This window comes from Hyperolius riggenbachi, chromosome 2 (genome assembly GCF_040937935.1).
Source record: "Hyperolius riggenbachi isolate aHypRig1 chromosome 2, aHypRig1.pri, whole genome shotgun sequence".
Lineage (NCBI taxonomy): Eukaryota > Metazoa > Chordata > Amphibia > Anura > Hyperoliidae > Hyperolius > Hyperolius riggenbachi.
In genome coordinates, this window is record NC_090647.1 from 156085507 (window position 1) to 156104456 (window position 18950).

The 18950-nt window shown below is 46.0% G+C and overlaps 1 protein-coding gene across 5 annotated transcripts in view; it reads left to right on the forward strand.

The window, feature by feature from the left end:
* Positions 1-18950, forward strand: part of SUCLA2 (succinate-CoA ligase ADP-forming subunit beta) — a 599900-nt gene that overhangs the window by 16224 nt on the left and 564726 nt on the right. For all 5 annotated transcript variants that reach the window (XR_011026128.1, XR_011026129.1, XM_068267735.1 and 2 more), the window contains exon 2: positions 11957-12134. Coding sequence is in view for 3 of the 5 variants with exons in the window: in XM_068267735.1 (XP_068123836.1) it covers positions 11957-12134 (178 nt within the window). In the remaining 2 variants the exon portion in view is untranslated. The remainder of the gene's footprint in view (positions 1-11956; positions 12135-18950) is intronic.

Consider the following 18950-nt stretch of genomic DNA (forward strand, 5'->3'; position numbering starts at 1 on the left):
GCCAGGAAGGTAAATATTACGTCACCTCTGCACGGAGGGCTGCAGCGAGACCCCTGACGGATGGAGGACGGCGTGGGAAGCCTCATTAGGATCCGGAGGCATCCCCCACCCGAGGTGAGTACCCCCCAGGGGACGTTTTGTCGTTACAGTTCCTCTTTAATACATCTTATTAATCAGTGGAAAAGTAAGTTTGTAACCCCTAAGCAGGCCCAAATGTAAGTTGTTGTTTTTGTAAAATATACACACACACACACACACACACACACACACACACACACACACACACACACACACACACACACACACACACACACACACACACACACACACACACACACACACACACACACACACACACACACACACACACACACACACACACGTATTCTGCCCCCTTGAAGTTTTCCACATTTTGTCACATTACTGTCACAAACATGAATCAATTTTATTGGAATTCCACATGAAAGACCAATACAAAGTGGTGTACACGTGAGAAGTGGATCGAAAATCATACATGATTCCAAACATTTTTTTTACAAATAACTGCAAAGTGGGGTGTGCGTAATTATTCGGCCCCCTGAGTCAATTCTTTGTAGAACCACCTTTTACTGCAATTACAGCTGCCAGTCTTTTAGGGTATGTTTCTACCAGCTTTGCACATCTAGAGACTGAAATCCTTGCCCATTCTTCTTTGCAAAACAGCTCCAGCTCAGTCAGATTAGATGGACAGCGTTTGTGAACAGCAGTTTTCAGTTCTTGCCACAGATTCCCGATTGGATTTAGATCTGGACTTTGACTGGGCCATTCTAACACACAGATATGTTTTGTTTTAAACCATTCCATTGTTGCCCTGGCTTTATGTTTAGGGTCATTGTCCTGCTGGAAGGTGAACCTCCGCCCCAGTCTCAAGTCTACTGCAGTCTCCAAGAGGTTTTCTTCCAAGTTTGCACTGTATTTGGCTCCATCCATCTTCCCATCAACTCTGACCAGCATTGTATATTGGACCCTCCTGAAATCTTCCAGCATTGTGTATGGGGCCCTCCTGAAATCTTCCAGCATTGTGTATGGGGCCCTCCTGAAATCTTCCAGCATTGTGTATGGGGCCCTCCTGAAATCTTCCAGCATTGTATATTGGACCCTCCTGAAATCTTCCAGCGTTGTGTATGGGGCCCTCCTGAAATCTTCCAGCATTGTGTATGGAACCTCCTGAAATCTTCCAACATTGTGTATGGGGCCCTCCTGAAATCTTCCAGCATTGTGTATGGGACCCTCCTGAAATCTTCCAGCATTGTGTATGGGACCCTCCTGAAATCTTCCAGCATTGTGTATGGGGCCCTTCTGAAATCTTCCAGCATTGTGTGTGGGGCCCTCCTGAATTTGTCCAGCATTGTGTGTGGGGCCCTCCTTAATTCTTCCAGCATTGTGCATGGGGCCCTCCTGAAATCTTCCAGCATTGTGTGTTGGGCTGTTACAATACCTGTCTGCAGCGGTCGCGTGCACACACCTCTACGCGCGCGCGATCATGCTCTGTCTTTTATGACAGTTGGGCGTGTTCCTGGGAGCCGTTGCGCTATGGGGTGGATCGGGATTCCCTGTGACGTCACGACGTTTATGACGTCACTCCGATCATTGCCATGGTGACGGGGGAAGCCCTCAAGGAAATCAGAACGGGATTTCCTTATTGGTAAGCAGCGCCGGCGGCGATCGGACGCTACGGGGGGACGCCGCAGGGAGGGGGGAAAACATGTAGCTAGCGCTAGGCTAGCTACATGCTAAAAAATAAAAAAAAGTCAAAAAAAACCCTCCCGCGGCCGTGCAGCCGCGGGAGTCATACCGCCAGGGGGGTTAAGAACCGTTACCCTCTGCCACTTTTTCCTGAAATTTTCCAACGCCTCCGTTCTGCTCGAATCTTCTCCAAATTAGACCTTTGAGGAGCATACAATCTGATCCGCATCCGAGAGGGCGATGAATGGAAGACTGCCTTTCGAACCAGATACGGTCATAACTTGTAATGCCTTTTGGACTCTGTAATGCTCCTGCTACGTTCCAACATTTTCATCAATTATATCTTTAGAGACATTATCGACCAATTTATTGTTGTTTATCTTGATGACATTCTTATATTTTCCCAAGATATTTCTGAGCATAGACAACATGTCAGGCATGTGTTGGCTCGTCTACGCACTCATGGTCTCTATGCCAAATCAGAGAAGTGTGTGTTTGAACAGACATCTGTACATTTTTTGGGACTTGTCATTTCTGATGAAGGGGTGTCTATGGACCCTAAAAAAGTATCTGCCATTTTGGACTGGCCAGTCCCCATCGACCGCAAAGGCGTCCAGAGGTTCATAGGTTTTGCAAACTTCTATCGAAGATTCATTAAGAACTTCTCTGCTATTGTATCCCCTCTGACTCAACTTACCAAAGTCAATTTACCGTTCTGTTGGAACCAAGAAGCTCAAGAAGCCTTTGTAAGACTGAAAGATAAATTCACCTCTGCTCCTGTTCTGACTCATCCTGATCCTGCTTTACCTTTTGTATTAGAAGTTGATGCTTCTGAAAATGCTATTGGGGCAATCCTGTCTCGACGTAATGATCCAAAAGCTGTACTGCATCCTGTTGCTTTTTTCCCCCCGCAAATTATTACCAGCTGAAAGAAACTATGACATTGCTGACAGAGAACTGTTGTCCATCAAAGCAGCTCTGGAGGAGTGGCGATATTTGTTAGAAGGGGCCAATAATCCTGTTCTTGTTCTTACCGACCATAAGAATCTAGAATATCTTCGTTCTGCCAAGCTTCTCAAACCACGACAAGCCCGATGGGCCTTGTTCTTTTCCAGATTCGACCTACATATCACTTACCAACCAGGCTCCAGAAACATTAAAGCTGATGCATTATCCAGAATGTATTTGGAAGAGATTATGCAAGACAAATCTGAAACTATCTTCTCCTCAAACTGCTTCCTATTACTACAGGCTGATCTGTTAAATACCATCAAAGAAGCCTCTAGCAGGGTTAAACCTTGCAGGAAACTAGCTCTTACCTATAAGGAAGGTTTGTTCTTGCATAAAGACAAGATTTTTGTACCCGATCAGGCCAAGACTGCTGTGCTAGGCCACTGTCATGACAGTTTACGTTCGGGTCATTTTGGCATTTCTAAAACCCATGAACTTTTATTAAGAGATTTCTGGTGGCCTAATATGTTCCAAGATTGTAAACAGTATGTGTCATCCTGTTTTGTCTGTGCTCGTTCTAAATCATCTAGGGAGAAACCTTGGGGTCTGCTCAAACCCTTACCCATCCCCTCCCGCCCCTGGGGTATGACCTCACTAGATTTCATTGTAGAGCTACCTTCCTCTCAGGGGGTTTAACTCCATTTTAGTAGTGGTAGATCGTCTGACTAAGATGAGTCATGTTGTTTCCATGAAGGGCACTCCTACTGCTCTAGAAACAGCTGAAGTATTTATTAAAGAAATTGTTAGGTTACATGGGGTACCAGATGATATTGTATCAGATAGAGGGGTACAATTTACTTCTTAATTGTGGAAGGAATTGTGCAGATGTTTGGATATTCATGTGTCTCTCTCTCCTCTGGCTATCATCCTTAGTCTAATGGCCAGGCGGTGAGAACCAACCAGACTCTGGAACAATACCTGAGGTGTTTTACTTCTGCCTCGCAAGAGGATTGGTCTTCCCTGCTGTCTACTGCTGAATTTGCATATAATAATTCCACTCACTCTGCAACTAAGCAATCACCATTTTTTGCCAATTATGGGTTTCATCCCACTTCTCTGCCCAATTTATTTCCTGAATCTTCTGTTCCTTCGCTTCAGGATAGAGTGTTGTTTTTGAAAGATAATATCAAAAATATTGCTGACGTTCTGTCTCAGACTCAGGTTAGAACGAAGAGGATTGCTGACAAATCCAGGAGGGAATCTCCTTCGTTTAGACCGGGAGATCTGGTTTGGTTATCTACATGTAATCTGAGGTAGCGGGTCCCATCAAGAAAGCTTGGACCTAGATTTATTGGGCCTTATCCTGTTAAGAGGATTATTAACCCTGTGGCTGTTGAACTAGTATTACCTGATACTTTAAAGGTTCATCCAGTCTTTCATGTATCTTGTTTAAAATTGCATTTTCAGGGTTATTGTTCCAATCCTCAGTCTCCTCCTCCGCCACCGGTCCTGGTGGATGGTTGTGAGGAGTTTGAAGTCGAGGATATTTTAGATTCTAAGATGAAAGCTGGTCGAATGTTCTATTTGATAAAATGGAAAGGGTATGGGGTGGAGGAGAATTCGTGGGAACCTGCTACTGGGATTCATGCTCCTAAGTTAATTAAGAATTTTCACCGTAAATTTCCATGTAAGCCGGCTCCTAAGGGCACCCGGAGGTTGCCCGTGGGGGAGGGGCAATGTTACAATACCTGTCTGCAGCGGTCGCGTGCACACACATCTACGCGCGCGACCATCCTCTGTCTGTTATGACAATTGGGCGTGTTCCTGGGAGCCGTTGCGCCACGCGCACAAGCGTTCGCGCCAGCGCGCATGCGTACGCACATGCGCGCACGCACGCGTGCACACGCGCAGGGCACGTCTTTCAGCGCCAATTTTGAATTCAGTATTTAAGTGAGCTGCTGGAGGTGGCCAGTGCTGTTTCTTCTGATCAGCTTGGTGCCAGTAGCCGCTGGAGCCTTGTATTGATTTGTGTTTACCTGTTGCCGACCTTAGCCTGTTCCTGACTCACGTTTATATTGCCGCCTGTCCTGACCTCAGCTCGTTATTGACTCTTCTTGTCTGCAGCCTGCCCTGATCTCTGCTTGTGACCTCGACTCTGATATCCGCCTGCCCCGACCTTGGCTTGTGACCCCGACTATGTTCCTGTCTTCTGCTCCTGTACCTGTCTTACTGCTCGCTACCTCTGCAGTACCATCTGTTCTCCAACCCTCTGTGGGATTTACCTAAGCGCAACCTGGTGGGCACTAGGCAGCGAAGTTCCACTTCCCCCTCAAGGGGTTGTGGTCCTGCTTCCCCCTCAAGGGGTTGTGGGTGAAGACCCGTGGTCACTTAGACTCTGCGCTTGGGTGGTTCATAAACGCAGTGGGGCGGTCAACAGTCTCCGCATCCAGCTCTTCGTAACAGGGGCCCTCCTGAAATCTTCCAGTGTTGTGTATGGGGCCCTCCTGAAATCTTCCAGCATTGTGTATGGGGCCCTCCTGAAATCTTCCAGCATTGTATATTGGACCCTCCTGAAATCTTCCAGCGTTGTGTATGGGGCCCTCCTGAAATCTTACAGTGTTGTGTATGGGGCCCTCCTGAAATCTTCCAGCATTGTGTATGGGGCCCTCCTGAAATCTTCCAGCATTGTATATTGGACCCTCCTGAAATCTTCCAGCGTTGTGTATGGGGCCCTCCTGAAATCTTCCAGCGTTGTGTATGGGGCCCTCCTGAAATCTTCCAGCATTGTGTATGGGGCCCTCCTGAAATCTTCCAGCATTGTGTATGGGGCCCTCCTGAAATCTTCCAGCATTGTGTATGGGGCCCTCCTGAAATCTTCCAGCATTGTGTATGGCGCCCTCCTGAATTTGTCCAGCATTGTGTGTGGGGCCCTCCTGAAATATTTCAGCATTCTGTGTGACACTGACACATTCAGCCAGCAGGTCTGCATGATGTGCCTTTGATTATTTCTGCTTTCTCTACAGAGCCCCATTTTTATTTTCCAGCAGCCTGTGTGGTAGTCCTTGAATCTGCCAGAAGTCGGAGCAGCCCCTCAGCCAGTCAGCCAAGCACTTAATGGTGTAAGAAGAGGTGGTGCAAGTGAACAGTCTTTGTGCGCTCTACATGTACTTGTCTATATGGGCACCCCCAAACTTCCAGTGATTTGTGTGGTCATCCTTTATTATGTCAGCAGTCTTTGTGGGCCCCATAATCCTGCTGGTAGCCTATTTGCACCCCCCCCCCCAATCTGCCAGCAATCTGGGTCCCACAATCTGTCAGTTTTCTGTGTAGGCCCCACTATCTATTAGCAGTTTGTACCACCTTCCTAGTTTTTGGGAGCATTCTTTGTGGCTTACAATCTCTAGATTGAGAGCACTTCATAGCTGGACAGCTGGAACATGCTTTGGTTTGAAATATATTTGTTAATACAAAACGTACGTTTTCTGGTTATTTAAAAAAAAAGTAACTTTTAAAGTAGTTGTCCTTGTTACCTATACACACTGATAGCTGCTGCTGTCCTACATCACGAACTGTACAAATCCAAATGTGCAGCTCGGAATTGTATGTTTCTTTTTCAGCAGAACAGTTTTGCCTTATTTTATAACTTTTTATTGCTTTATTGAACTGGTTTGGAGTGGAAAGCTACTATAATGGGTTCTATTGCAGGAATCCCTGTTAAGCGAGTTGAGACTAGATTTGCAACCTGTTTTGGAATGAATCCAAACATAAACATAAGTTGTTAGTGTACCGTGTATCTACAACAATAACCGTTCATTCACACTGTTATGATTTTGGTTTATACCTGTATACGCATTCACCTTTTAGTGGCACTGTACAATAGATAGTATAAAATGTATACAGTTACAAAACAATGATGAGATATCAATAATCCACAAAGTAACACACTAATGAGCAGGTCAGTTTATTGATGTTACATAGAGGTAGAAAATATGTACCCACATTGCAAAGCATTAAAAACTCTCACAGGAGAGAGAACAACCTTCCCATTCCAGCTTACATTCTAAAGCAGGGGTCTCAAACTCAATTTACCTGGGGGCTGCAGGAGGCAAAGTTAGGATGAGGCTGGGCCGCATAAGGAATTTCGCAGAGAGGGGCGGGGAGAGGCGGCGATCTGTGTGGCGATTGACGTCAGGGGGGGCAGAGCTGAAGCTGAAAGCTCTGCCCCTTCCAGGAAATGCCGGCGCATTGCCCCACAGGCGATTTGGAGGCTCTGCAGCCCTCGTTTAGCGGCGGGGATGCGGCGGATTACTTGGGAGCACTGAAGCGAACTATAAGGAAGCTTTTGCCGGCGAGGGTCACAAAATATTGTATCGAGGGCCGCAAATGGCCCGCGGGCTGCGAGTTTGAGACCCCTGTTCTAAAGCCTTGTACATACGCATGAGTACAGCCGACTGCAGACATAAGCATTTTAAATGACATTGAAGCAAAAATAACTTATGATATAATAAATTGTATGTGTAGTACGAATAATTCGTAGAACATTAGTAGCAAAGAAAATTCTCATATTTTTATTTTCAGTTATAGAGATTTTTGTTTTTATATAACATTGCGTCATTCTCTAATATTAGCAGTTTACAAACTACACTCTGTATTTTAACCTTGGCGGTTATCCCGAGCTAGGGTCGGGGTGTAAAAACCGCAGCTAAGAGCGGTAATCCTGACCTCTGCTCGGGGTAGCCGCCGGAGGCTGTGTACAAAGCAATGCGCGCAGCGGGAGCATTTCTACATACCTCCCGGGGATCCCGACGTCGGCTGGTTTTCTTCCTCTCCTCCGGGGCTCTGCTTCCTGCTGGTGAGACGACAGCCGGCAAGTTCACTTTAGAGTTGCAGCGCCACCTGGAAGATGGAGGCTTAACTGCAGTGCTGGAGCCATGAAGGTGAGTGATTGCTGGGCTGCTGCAGATTTCCCTGGCAGCATGATTTTTTTTCCAGGTTTTAGGGTCTGAAGGGGAGCAAAAAAATTGCACCACTTTTAGACCCTAAAATCCAGAAAGAATCAGAACGCCAAGGGGGTTAAAATATGAAACGAAGCAAAGCTAATGACTCGCAACACACACATTGGCCTCAATTCACCAGAGATGAGTTAGTAAGTATAAAAGGTCGGTATTTTACCTCATGCGGTATTTTAATAATTTTTTTGCAATTCACCACTGTGCGAGGATAGTTAGAGGATTGTACGGTAGCAGGCGATAATGGAGCGATATGGATGCGAAAACCGAACAAAAAAGAGTCGGTAGTTATGCGGTGTTAATGATTTGCCTGCAAAACTTTGCAGCTCTGGATGCTGGTAAAGGATTGTGGGTAGGAGGACGCGGTTATTACCAGCACGTGACCACAGAGGGTTTCCCTACCTGTTTTTTGACCCTCTCCTTTCATTACAAATCCCTCCCTCTGTTCTGCATATTAAACAATATATTAAAGAGGAACTTCAGACTAAACAAACATACTGTCATTGTTAAATTAGTTATGTTAATTAAAATAGATAGGTAATATAGTCTCTTACCCACCCTGTTTTAAATGAACAGGCAAAGGTTTGTGATTTCATGAAGGCAGCCATCTTTTTGGTTGAAAGGAGGTGACAGGGAGCATGAGACACAGTTCCAACTGTCCTGTGTCCTGATCAGCCCTCCCAGCTGCTAGGCAATGAGAACAACAACATCAGAAATCCCATCATGCTTTGCACAGCATCAGGGGAAAAATGCCCGGACAGTTTTCTTTGATTGGGGGGGAGCTTTGCTTCTAAGCAGCTAAAAATTAGGCTTGGGTATGAAAAAAAAAAGTTCTGATGCTGTGAAACTGTTAAATAAACACCGAGCCTTTTCAGTGTTCCTGAGTAAATTTTTTGTCTGGAGGTTCACTTTAACCATTTACAAAATGAAGTGGATGGGTGAAACGGAGGAGGTATTTGGATACATTTTCGCACTCCCTCCCGATGAAAAATATATCCAAATTCCTCCTTCGTTTCACCCATCCACTTAATATTGTAAATGCTTAATATTGCTTAATATGCTTAATATTGTAAATGGGCTGCTCTCTGGTGCCTGAAATATGTACAGTATAAGCTTTTACTGTGTGCTGCTAGTAAACTAGCTGTAGGCTGCAGCAGCTGTGTGAAAAACCACATATCGCCAGGTACATTTACGGTAGGTGATAAGTAGATCTAAAATAACGAATGGTCACACCCCTTTTTTTCCCTAGTGAATTGTGATTTTGAGAAAAAATAGCGAATAACTACCGACTATTTATCACACGAATTTCGACATGTCTGTATTTCAACCTATATTTCTGGAGAATTGCTATTTTGAGTTATCACATGAGGTAAATTACTGACCCATGTGATAAATAGTTTGATAACCTCTGGTGAATTGATGCCATTGTGACTGATACACAAGTCCGTCAGGCAATTCTCCCTCACTGGATCGTGTTTTTTTTTTTTTTTTTGCAGATAAATTGGGTAAAAGGGTACAACTATTAGCAATGTTTCTTTCTGGAATCAACAGGATAGCGCCTTCAACATCCCATCATGAAGCTCTTTTTCAATTGAACATTAGTATGATGTGGTTTTATTATTTTTAACAAAGGGAGGAATACTGTTATATGGGTCCCTTTCTTCCCTTTTCCCAGATGTGGATTCCCTCTTTTGTGCATTCTTTCCTGCCAGTTGCTAGAAAAGGTGTTCCCAGTAGGTCTAAAATTAACTGTTTGCATTGTGTACCAGTCATATTTTTTGTATTCACATATACAGAGTCTCAGTGAAGCACATTTTAAGGACGCTATTGAAACTGCACAAAATGTGTGGGAACCAGTCCATATCCAGATAAAACTCTATATTACAGTGTACATGGAACAGCTCAATCCAGTGTGGTAATGACAACTTTATTGATTTGTGTAACATATTTGCGTAACTAACTGATAGCACTGAATATTCAGCCCTATTTAAAAAACATTCCCCAGTTGGAGTCATCGTGTTTCCCCCAAGACCAATCTCAGGCGAGCGGCAACCAGTCCACACACATACAAGATTCTTCTTATGTTTAAGTGTGACAATTATGTTTGTTTCCCTTACTTATAGTCCAGTGTCAAACTAGTGCTTTCATCAAAAGCCAACTTCAGTGCTCAGGACACAAGCTACAACCCACAATAAAGAATTATCAAGATTTCAAATAGACCAATATTTAGTTCATCCGGACTTTCTATATAGGACTTCCAGCTCTGTATATTAGCCAGGTGTTTCTAACTGATCACATCAGCACTCCAGCATATAATGTTCTAAACTCTTTCATAGCACAGGTCCTGCTTGGAGTCCCTTGGGATCAACAGTGTAGTTATATGTTCACTGATGATGGCACTTACCATCTCCCCAGTTGTTGTTGGTGGTTTTATGCGGCTTCACAATGTGTGTGTGATGCGACATGCTTGCACCAAGGATCTTCATACAAGCCAGCGTAACCAGGCCAGCATCGTCCTGTTCGCTGTGTACTGTTTTTTCTATCGATTTTCATACAACTGAACGAAAATCTGTAAATCAAGAAATCGAACGAAATTCCGATTGGACATGTTGGAAATCGATCTGGCAGGTAAATCTGCCAGAAAATTGTATGGTGTGCACCTAGCTTTACATTTTCCTTGCCTAGATTCCAACCCCCCCCCCCAGTGCACTCGTGTACTTCATTTGTTTATTTACTTTTCTTCCTCTGCCCTTGTTCTAATTTCTTCCAGCTTGCTGCCCTAACCACTGGGAATCTCCAACAGGATAGCAAAATAGGCTCCCGTTTGCCAGAAAATGGTTACCCCTCCTGTCAACAAACCCCATGACAATTGTTACGCAAAGCCTCTCTGATGAATTTTAGAGCTCTGTGGCCACTCCCACCTTTTACTGCGTCCCTCCCCTAGGTCGGCAACTGCCGAGCTGGGGGTGGGCCGCAGACACAAATGCAGACGCTACGGTACTTTCAGGTACAATAAGGATTGCGTTCGTTGTATTTCAAACGTCATTGCAGGTACTCCTTTAACCTCCTTGCTGGTCCAATTCCCGCCGGCAAGGGGGCAGCGCAGCACTTTTTTTAATTTTATTTTTTTTTTAAAATCCTGTAGCGACCCCAGGGCACTGATTGGCCATGCTGCGCAGGGCCCGGGGGGGGGGGGGGATTAGGCGCGGCGGGTAGCGGCGGCGATAGCGTAACACACACAGCTAGCAAAGTGCTAGCTGCGAGTAGGAAAAAAAATTATGCATATCGGCCCAGCAGGGCCTGAGAAATCCTCCTGCGCAGGTTACTCCGGGATAACCGGCAAGGAGGTTAAAGTGAACCCAAGGTGAAAATATACTGATGAGAGAAACAATTGTACGTCTCCTCCTACTCCTAAAAAGGACCTTTTCTAGATATCCCATGGTTTTGTTTTATATTTACACACTACCCTAGATTGACTGTTTTGTTGCCTATGCTCTGTGGAAGCCTAATAAGTGCTTAGAAAAAGGTCAATGGCATTTTATCTCCCTCTGCTCTCAGTTGTATTCTGCCAGGAAAACGTTATGGCTGTGATTTGCTTTATCAGTGATGTTTACTATGTTCCCCAATAAGGTACTGACAAGTCAGAAGCTGTCACTTTCATGCCCAGAAATTAACTCTTTGAGGCAGCAAAATAGAACAAGAAAAACGGTCTGGTTATTAATGTTTTGCACTGTACATAAACGTTTATCTCATCATGTTGCCTCGGGTACACTTTGGTATGCTCCATTTCTTTTAACTTGCATGTTACTTGGTAATCACTTACCACATTTTGTATGTTGCTTTTTTTTTTTTTTATTAAGATGTGGCTAAAATATGATGTATTTTAATCTTACTTTGTCAGAGACCATTGCATTACTCCAGTTTCTCCACTTTGAAAGTCCCATTTGTAGGCCTTCCTAGCTACTCCAGCTTCAGAGTTTGGTTTGCATTGTGGCTGCTGCTGGTAGCCTTCCTCACCTGGGCCTCACCTCCCTCTGTACTCATGTGCTGGACGGAGGAGGTGATCTGTGGCAGCTTGGATCCATGTTCCTCCACATTTCAGTGCAAGATTTTTATTTATTATATATAGACGTCATAACCGTAATAGACGATTGTGTCCTGTGGGTTACTGTACTCAAGGATCTCAGTGTTGTTTTACTAGGTCCATGAGAATGTGTGCAAAGCTAATCTTGCTGTTTACTGTCATTTATGTGATGTTTGTTTACATTTAGGTTCTCGGTGGGTTCCCTGGTCTATTTGGCGGTCAAGGCCTACAGGTACAGCAGCACAGAAACTTATCACTACATGAGTATCTTAGTATGGACCTTCTTAAAGAAGCTGGTATCGCCATACCCAAAGGTTATGTTGCAAAGACACCGGAAGAGGCATATTCAGTAGCTAAAGAAATAGGTGAGTTTATTATTATAACCATGTTAAATCTTAACATTATCACATTAAAACTCCCATTATCCAGAACTCATTGAACCAGAAGTCTCAATCAACCAGGAAAAAAAAATTCTGGCCTTGCAGGATGCAGAAATCTACTTTTACACGTCTTTATTCAGTAATAAACCTCTGTTACATTAAAGCGGAACTGTAAACTTACAAGTCGACGGTACCAAAACTTAGCCACGGTGGGAAAACAGAGGATCGTGCAGGACCGGCGCGGAGCAGGACAGCTGCTGTGCGCTTGGGGCCCCAGATAAGTGAAATAGTTTGTTTTTTACAAGTTTACAGTTCCGCTTTAAGATAAATCTGTCCTTTGTCCTAATTTGTTTTTAATTGATGAAATTTAACATTAGTACAGAATTTATGGTAAGTATACAGTGTGGGGTATAGCACTATTTTTTTAGCTGGGCCTATTTTTAATATTGAATCTCAAGCTACCAACAAAGCAACACTTATCCGGCCTCAGCCGATCCCCGTTGGTGCCGGGTAATGGGGGGTTTAGTCTAGTTGGTCGGTGCAGGATTAAGCAGCATTTTTCATTGTGGTTGTCAGCAGGTGTTTTCAGACACTCAACTGCTGAATTACTGATTTTTCAGCAACCCCAGCTGTGTTTGGATGTGACCCAGGATGTTTGGATTGACCCAAGAGGCTTGCAAACTTACGCCATCGAATAGCAGGAAGCTTTTAAAGGGACTCTGAGCACCTCTCATGGGCATGCCTTTAAGACTCTGACCAGTACTGCGAAGTACTTAAAGATGCATACCTTTCTGTAGCTCTCCTCTTTAATTTGATGCCTGAATCACCATTCTACACCAAATAGTTTTCATTTGATTTCAGTTTAAAAATCGCGGCTGCCATCTTGGCATTGCCTGTAGCTGCAGGCAATCCAGTGCTGGCTCCCCCGAAGTCTCCAACAATCCTCCCTCGACAACCTGACAAGGCTTGATATATTTACCTTCCCTGGCTCCAGCGGGTGGCGCTGTTGTGGCTCTCAACACGGAAATAGCTGATTCCAGTTGGGTCCACTCTACTGCGCAGGCGTGCAGTAGAGTGGATCCAGCTGGAATCGGCTATTTCCGTCTATTTCCATGCTGAGAGGCACAACAGTGCCACCCGCTGGAGAATCGGCTATTTCCATCTATTTCCATGCTGAGAGCCACAACAGCGCCCCCGCTGGAGCCAGGAAAGGTAAATTTATCAGCGCTTGTCAGGCTTGTCGAGGGAGGATTGCGGGACGCTTCGGGGGAGCCAGCACTGGATTGCCTGCAGCTACAGGGATGGGGAAGCCTCATTGGAACCCTGAGGCTTCCCCCTCCCGAGGTAAGTACTCCCCAGTGGACTTTTTTTTTTTTTTTTAATACAGTCTCTCTTTAAACAAGCTAAACTCTTTAAATACATTCAGGGTGCATTTTTCTATGTTTTCCTTCTGTCCTGTGCAAGAGTTCAGGTCCACTTTAGGTATCTATCTATCTCTATCTCTTTGTGTCAAAGCATGGACATCTGAGATATCTGGCATCACGGTTTTGGCAGGCAGGACCTTTAAAGAACAAGCGACACTGATGCTAACCTAGAAATAAAAAACACATATATAAGTAGTTAAATGCTACTTCTACTTACATAACAGATGTATTGTGCTATCCACGTAATGATTCCTGTGAATTTTATTATGGAAAAGCAGAAAATCATTTTCTAGGCAGCGGCCATCTTGCCAAGCTAATGCTGACATCATATCCTCCCTGACTCTTGTTTCCCCTCCCTTCTCTTTCTCATTGTGTATTCATTAGCTGCCCTCCTCCCAGAGTCTTCAGACACTCCCACTGAGGTGTACACTAGGAACTACACTGTCTTTTCCTCCAATCACTAAGTCACCTCAGCCTTGCTTGTAAACACAAGTTATCAGATGGAGTTTCTGATAAGCAGCTAGGCAGGGAAATAAATGGAAGAGGAGGAATATATTACAGATAAAAAGAACTCCTAGCATTCAACTCTTAGGCACTGTTTGGCACTAGGGCCAGTGCTCCTAAAGTATGTGATAACTCCAAACCATAACAGCAGACATTTTTTTGCAAGTTTTGAATGCAGGATTAGCATGTTTATCACTTAACCAGCTGAGCGGTCTGGACGAGCTCAGCTCGTCCAACACCGCCAGCGGCTGCCGCTCAGGCCCTGCTGGGCCGATTTTAATGAAATAAAAAGCAGCACACGCAGCCGGCACTTTGCCAGCCGCGTGTGCTGCCTGATCGCCGCCGCTCTGCGGCGATTCGCCGCGAGCAGCGGCGAAAGAGGGTCCCCCCAGCCGCCTGAGCCCAGCGTAGCCGGAACAAAAAGTTCCGGCCAGCGCTAAGGGCTGGATCGGAGGCGGCTGACGTCACGACGTCGGCTGACGTCGATGACGTCACTCCGCTCGTCGCTATGGCGACGATATAAGCAAAACAAGGAAGGCCGCTCATTGCGGCCTTCCTTGTTTATTCTGGGCGCCGGAGGCGATCGGAAGATCGCCTCCGGAGCGCCCTCTAGTGGGCTTTCATGCAGCCAACTTTCAGTTGGCTGCATGAAATAGTTTTTTTTTTATTTAAAAAAAACCCTCCCGCAGCCACCCTGGCGATTTAATCAGAACGCCAGGGTGGTTAATACACTCAGACCAGTTGCTGTTGAAATTTTTTTTTTATGGTGACAATACCGCTTTAAAGCAGAACTTACTAACCCTGTTCTCAAGTACTACAAACAGTGCATGTTTTGTGCAAATCCTCAGAGGTAGATAATCGGCTCTGCTCTGAGACACTAATTACCCCACCTGTGAATGTTTGTGGTTTTCTGCAAAACAAGCACTGTTGGTGGTACTTGAGGACAGGGTTGCAAAGCCCTACTTTAACCGGCCACCTACCCCCCCCTTAAGGACCAGGCATTTTGCGCGGGAAGGGGGTGCGCGCGTTTGGGGGGGGGGGGGTCAGGCGGCCGGATCCCATGTGTGGCTGGCTAGAGTGGTGTCCCCCATGGTGGCCTGTGCCTCCCCCTTCTGCCCGCAGCCTTCACTTACCTTCCAGGCTCCAGCGATGAGCCGCACGGGACCCTCTTCTCCGGCCGGCATCTCCGTTTTGTCTGACGAGCAGTTCCGGGTCGCGGCTTGATGACGTCATCAAGCCGGGACCCGGCGCTGACGTCAGATGAAGCGGAGATGCCGGCCAGAGCGGAGGGGGGCGCCGATCGTCGCTGGAACGGCAGGGAGGTGAGTGGATCCTCTTCTTTCCCCCCCTGCCGCCGCAGCTGTCAAACAGATCACTACGATCCGACGGCGATCGTAGTGATCGTGTGATCAGCAGCCATACGCGATGGCTGCTGATCACTCGGGGGAGATGTCGGCTGTCATATGACAGCTTAATCTCCCCCTCCGGGTGCGCACGATCGCGTCGGGAGCGGAAATTGCGGGCCGGCGTAGACCCTACGCCGCATCAGGCTAGAACAGCCACAAGTGCGGCGTAGGATCTCATTCACATGGTCCCGAAAAGGTTAAAGGACAAATGAAATCTGAGGGATATTGAGACTGTCATATGTATTTCTTTTTAAAGGGAATGTCCAAGCAAAATAAAAAAATTAGTTTCCCTTACCTGGGGCTTCTATCAGCCCCATGCAGCCATCCTGTGCCCTCGTAGTCACTCACTGCTGCTCCAGTCCTCCGCTGGCAGCTTGCCGACCTCGGAGGTCGGCGGGACGCATTGCATACATTTTTACGCATTCCCGCTAGTGCAGGAACATTAACACATACATTTTTACGCATTACTGGTTCAATGCGTAAAAATTTACGCATTGAACCAGTAATGCGTAAAAATGTATGTGTTAATGTTCCTGCACTAGCGGGAATGCGTAAAAATGTACGCAATGCGCCCTGCCGACCTCCGAGGTCGGCAAGCTGCCAGCGGTGGGAATGGAGCAGCAGTGAGCGACTGCGAGGGCACAGGATGGCTGCATGGGGCTGGTAGAAGCCCCAGGTAAGTGAAACTCATTTTTTTATTTTGCTTGAACCTTCCCTTTAACCTCCTTGGCGGTATGAAAAATACCGCCAGGAGGGAGCGCAGCAGTTTTTAAAAAAAAAAAAAAATTTTTTAATCATGTAGCGAGCCGAGGGCTCGCTACATGATAGCCGCTGCTGAGCGGCATCCCCCCGCCCGCTTCGATCGCCTTCGGCGATCTCCGATCAGGAAATCCCGTTCATAGAACGGGATTTCCTGGAGGGCTTCCCCCGTCGCCATGGCGACGGGGCGGGATGACGTCACCGACGTCACTGACGTCGGGACGTCATTGGGAGTCCCGGGCCACCCCTCGGCGCTGCCTGGCACTGATTGGCCAGGCAGCGCTGGGGTCTGGGGGGGGGGGACGGACCCGCGCCGCAGCAGATAGCGGCGATCGGGCAGGGGCCGGCGGCGATCAGAGTGCTGGCGCAGCTAGCAAAGTGCTAGCTGCGTCCAGCAAAAAAAAAATTATGAAAATCGGCCCAGCAGGGCCTGAGCGGCACCCTCCGGCGGCTTACCCCGTGTCACACACGGGGTTACCGCCAAGGAGGTTAAACAATGTGCATTGTCTGGCTGTCCTGCTTATCCTGTGCCTCTAATACCTTCAGCCATAGGCCCTAAACTAGCATGCAGATCAGATGTTAGACTGCATATGCTTGTTTGGGGTGTGTGAGTCAAAGCCTACTAATACATGAAAGATCAGCAGGATGGCCTGGCAATTTGTATTGTTTAACCAGTCTTAAAACCCCTTAAAGAGAACCCGAGGTGGGGATCTTAGAATGAAATCTATACACAGAGGCTGGGTCTGGCTATAGTGCCCAGCCTCTGTTGCTATTTGAATCCCCCCTAAGTCCCCCCTGCACTCCGCTCTCCCCCATAAATTACAGGCGCGCTGTCGACATGCAGTGTGTCGCAGCGGGCTGTATTTACCTCCCTAGTGTCACTCGCCGCTCCCCCGCCTCCTGCAGAGCGCCGGTCCCTGCCCGCGTCCCTTCCCTCGCCGCTGATTGGAGGGAAGGCACGCGGGCGGGGACCGGCGCTCTGCAGGAGGCGGGAGGAGCGGCGTGAGTGACATTAGCTAGGTAAACATTGCCCGACAGCGCAGCTGTGATATATGGGCTAGAACGGAGCGCAGGGGGGACTAAGGGGGATTCAAATAGCAACAGAGGCTGGGCACTATAGCCAGACCCAGCCTCTGTGTATAGATTTCATTCTAAGATTCCCACCTCGGGTTCTCTGTAAGGACCAGACACTTTTTTTCCATTCAGACCACTGCAGCTTTAACTCTTTATTGCTCGGTCATACAACCTACTATATAAATGAATTTTACCTCCTTTTCTTGTCACTAATACAGCTTTCTTTTGGTGCTATTTGATTGCTGCTGTGATTTTTTAGTTTTTATTATATTCATCAAAAAAGACATGAATCTGGACAAAAAAAAATATTTTTTTAACTTTCTGTGCTGACATTTTTCAAATAAAGTAAAATGTCTATATACATTTTTGTCTAAATGTATTGTGCTACATGTCTTTAATAATAGACACTTATCGGATTTTTTTTTGTTTGGGTAAAAGTTATAGCGTTTACAAACTATGGTGCAAAAAGTGAATTTCCCCAGTTTGAAGCATCTCTGACTTTTCTGAGCACCTGTCATGTTTCATGAGATGCTAGAATTCCAGGATAGTATAATATACCCCCCAAATGGCCCCATTTTGGAAAGAAGACATCCCAAAGTATTCATTAAGAGGCATGGTGAGTTCATAGAAGATTTTATTTTTTTGTCACAAGTTAGCGGAAAATGACACTTTGTGACAAAACAAAAAAAAGTTTCCATTTCTGCTAGTTTGTGACAAAAAAATTGAAATCTGCTTACGGACTCGCCATGCCCCTCTCTGAGTACTTTGGGGTATCTACTTTCCAAAATGGGGTCATTTGTGGGGTGTGTTTACTGTCCTGGCATTTTGGGGGGTGCTAAATTGTAAGCACCCCTGTTAAAGCCTAAAGGTGCTCATAGGACTTTGGGCCCCTTAGCACACCTAGGCTGCAAAAAAGTGTCACGTGGTATTGCCGTACTCAGGAGAAATATTATAATGTGTTTTGGGGTGTATTTTTACACGTACCCATGCTGGGTGGGAGAAATATCTCTGTAAATGAGAATTTTTTTTTTCACACAATTGTCCATTTACAGAGATATTTCTCCCACCCAGCATGGGTATGTGTAAAAATAAATACTTTTTTGCAGCCTAGGTGCGCTAAGGGACCCAAAGTCCTATGAGTACCTTTAGGATTGCACAGGTCATTTTGAGGCATTTGATTTCCAGACTACTCACGGTTTCGGGCCCCTAAAATGTTTTTTTTGTCACAAGTTAGCGGAAATTGATTTTTATTGGTTTTTTTTTTCAGTGTCATTTTCCACTAACTTGTGACAAAAAATGAAATCTTCTATGAACTCATCATACACCTAACGGAATACCTTGGGGTGTCTTCTTTCTAAAATGGGGTCACTTGTGGGGTCCTATACTGCCCTGGCATTTTGGGGGGCCCAAAACCGTGAGGAGTATTCTGGAAACTAAATGCCTCAAAATGACTGTTCAGGAGTATATGCATCTGCAAATTTTGATTACAGGTGGTCTATGAGGGGCCGAATTTTGTGGAACCGGTCATAAGCAGGGTGGCCTCTTAGATGACAGGTTGTATTGGCACAGAAGTGCATGAAGCGCAGGATGTTCTCAAATCGTGACCTGGACATGGCAGCAGAGAACATGGGCAT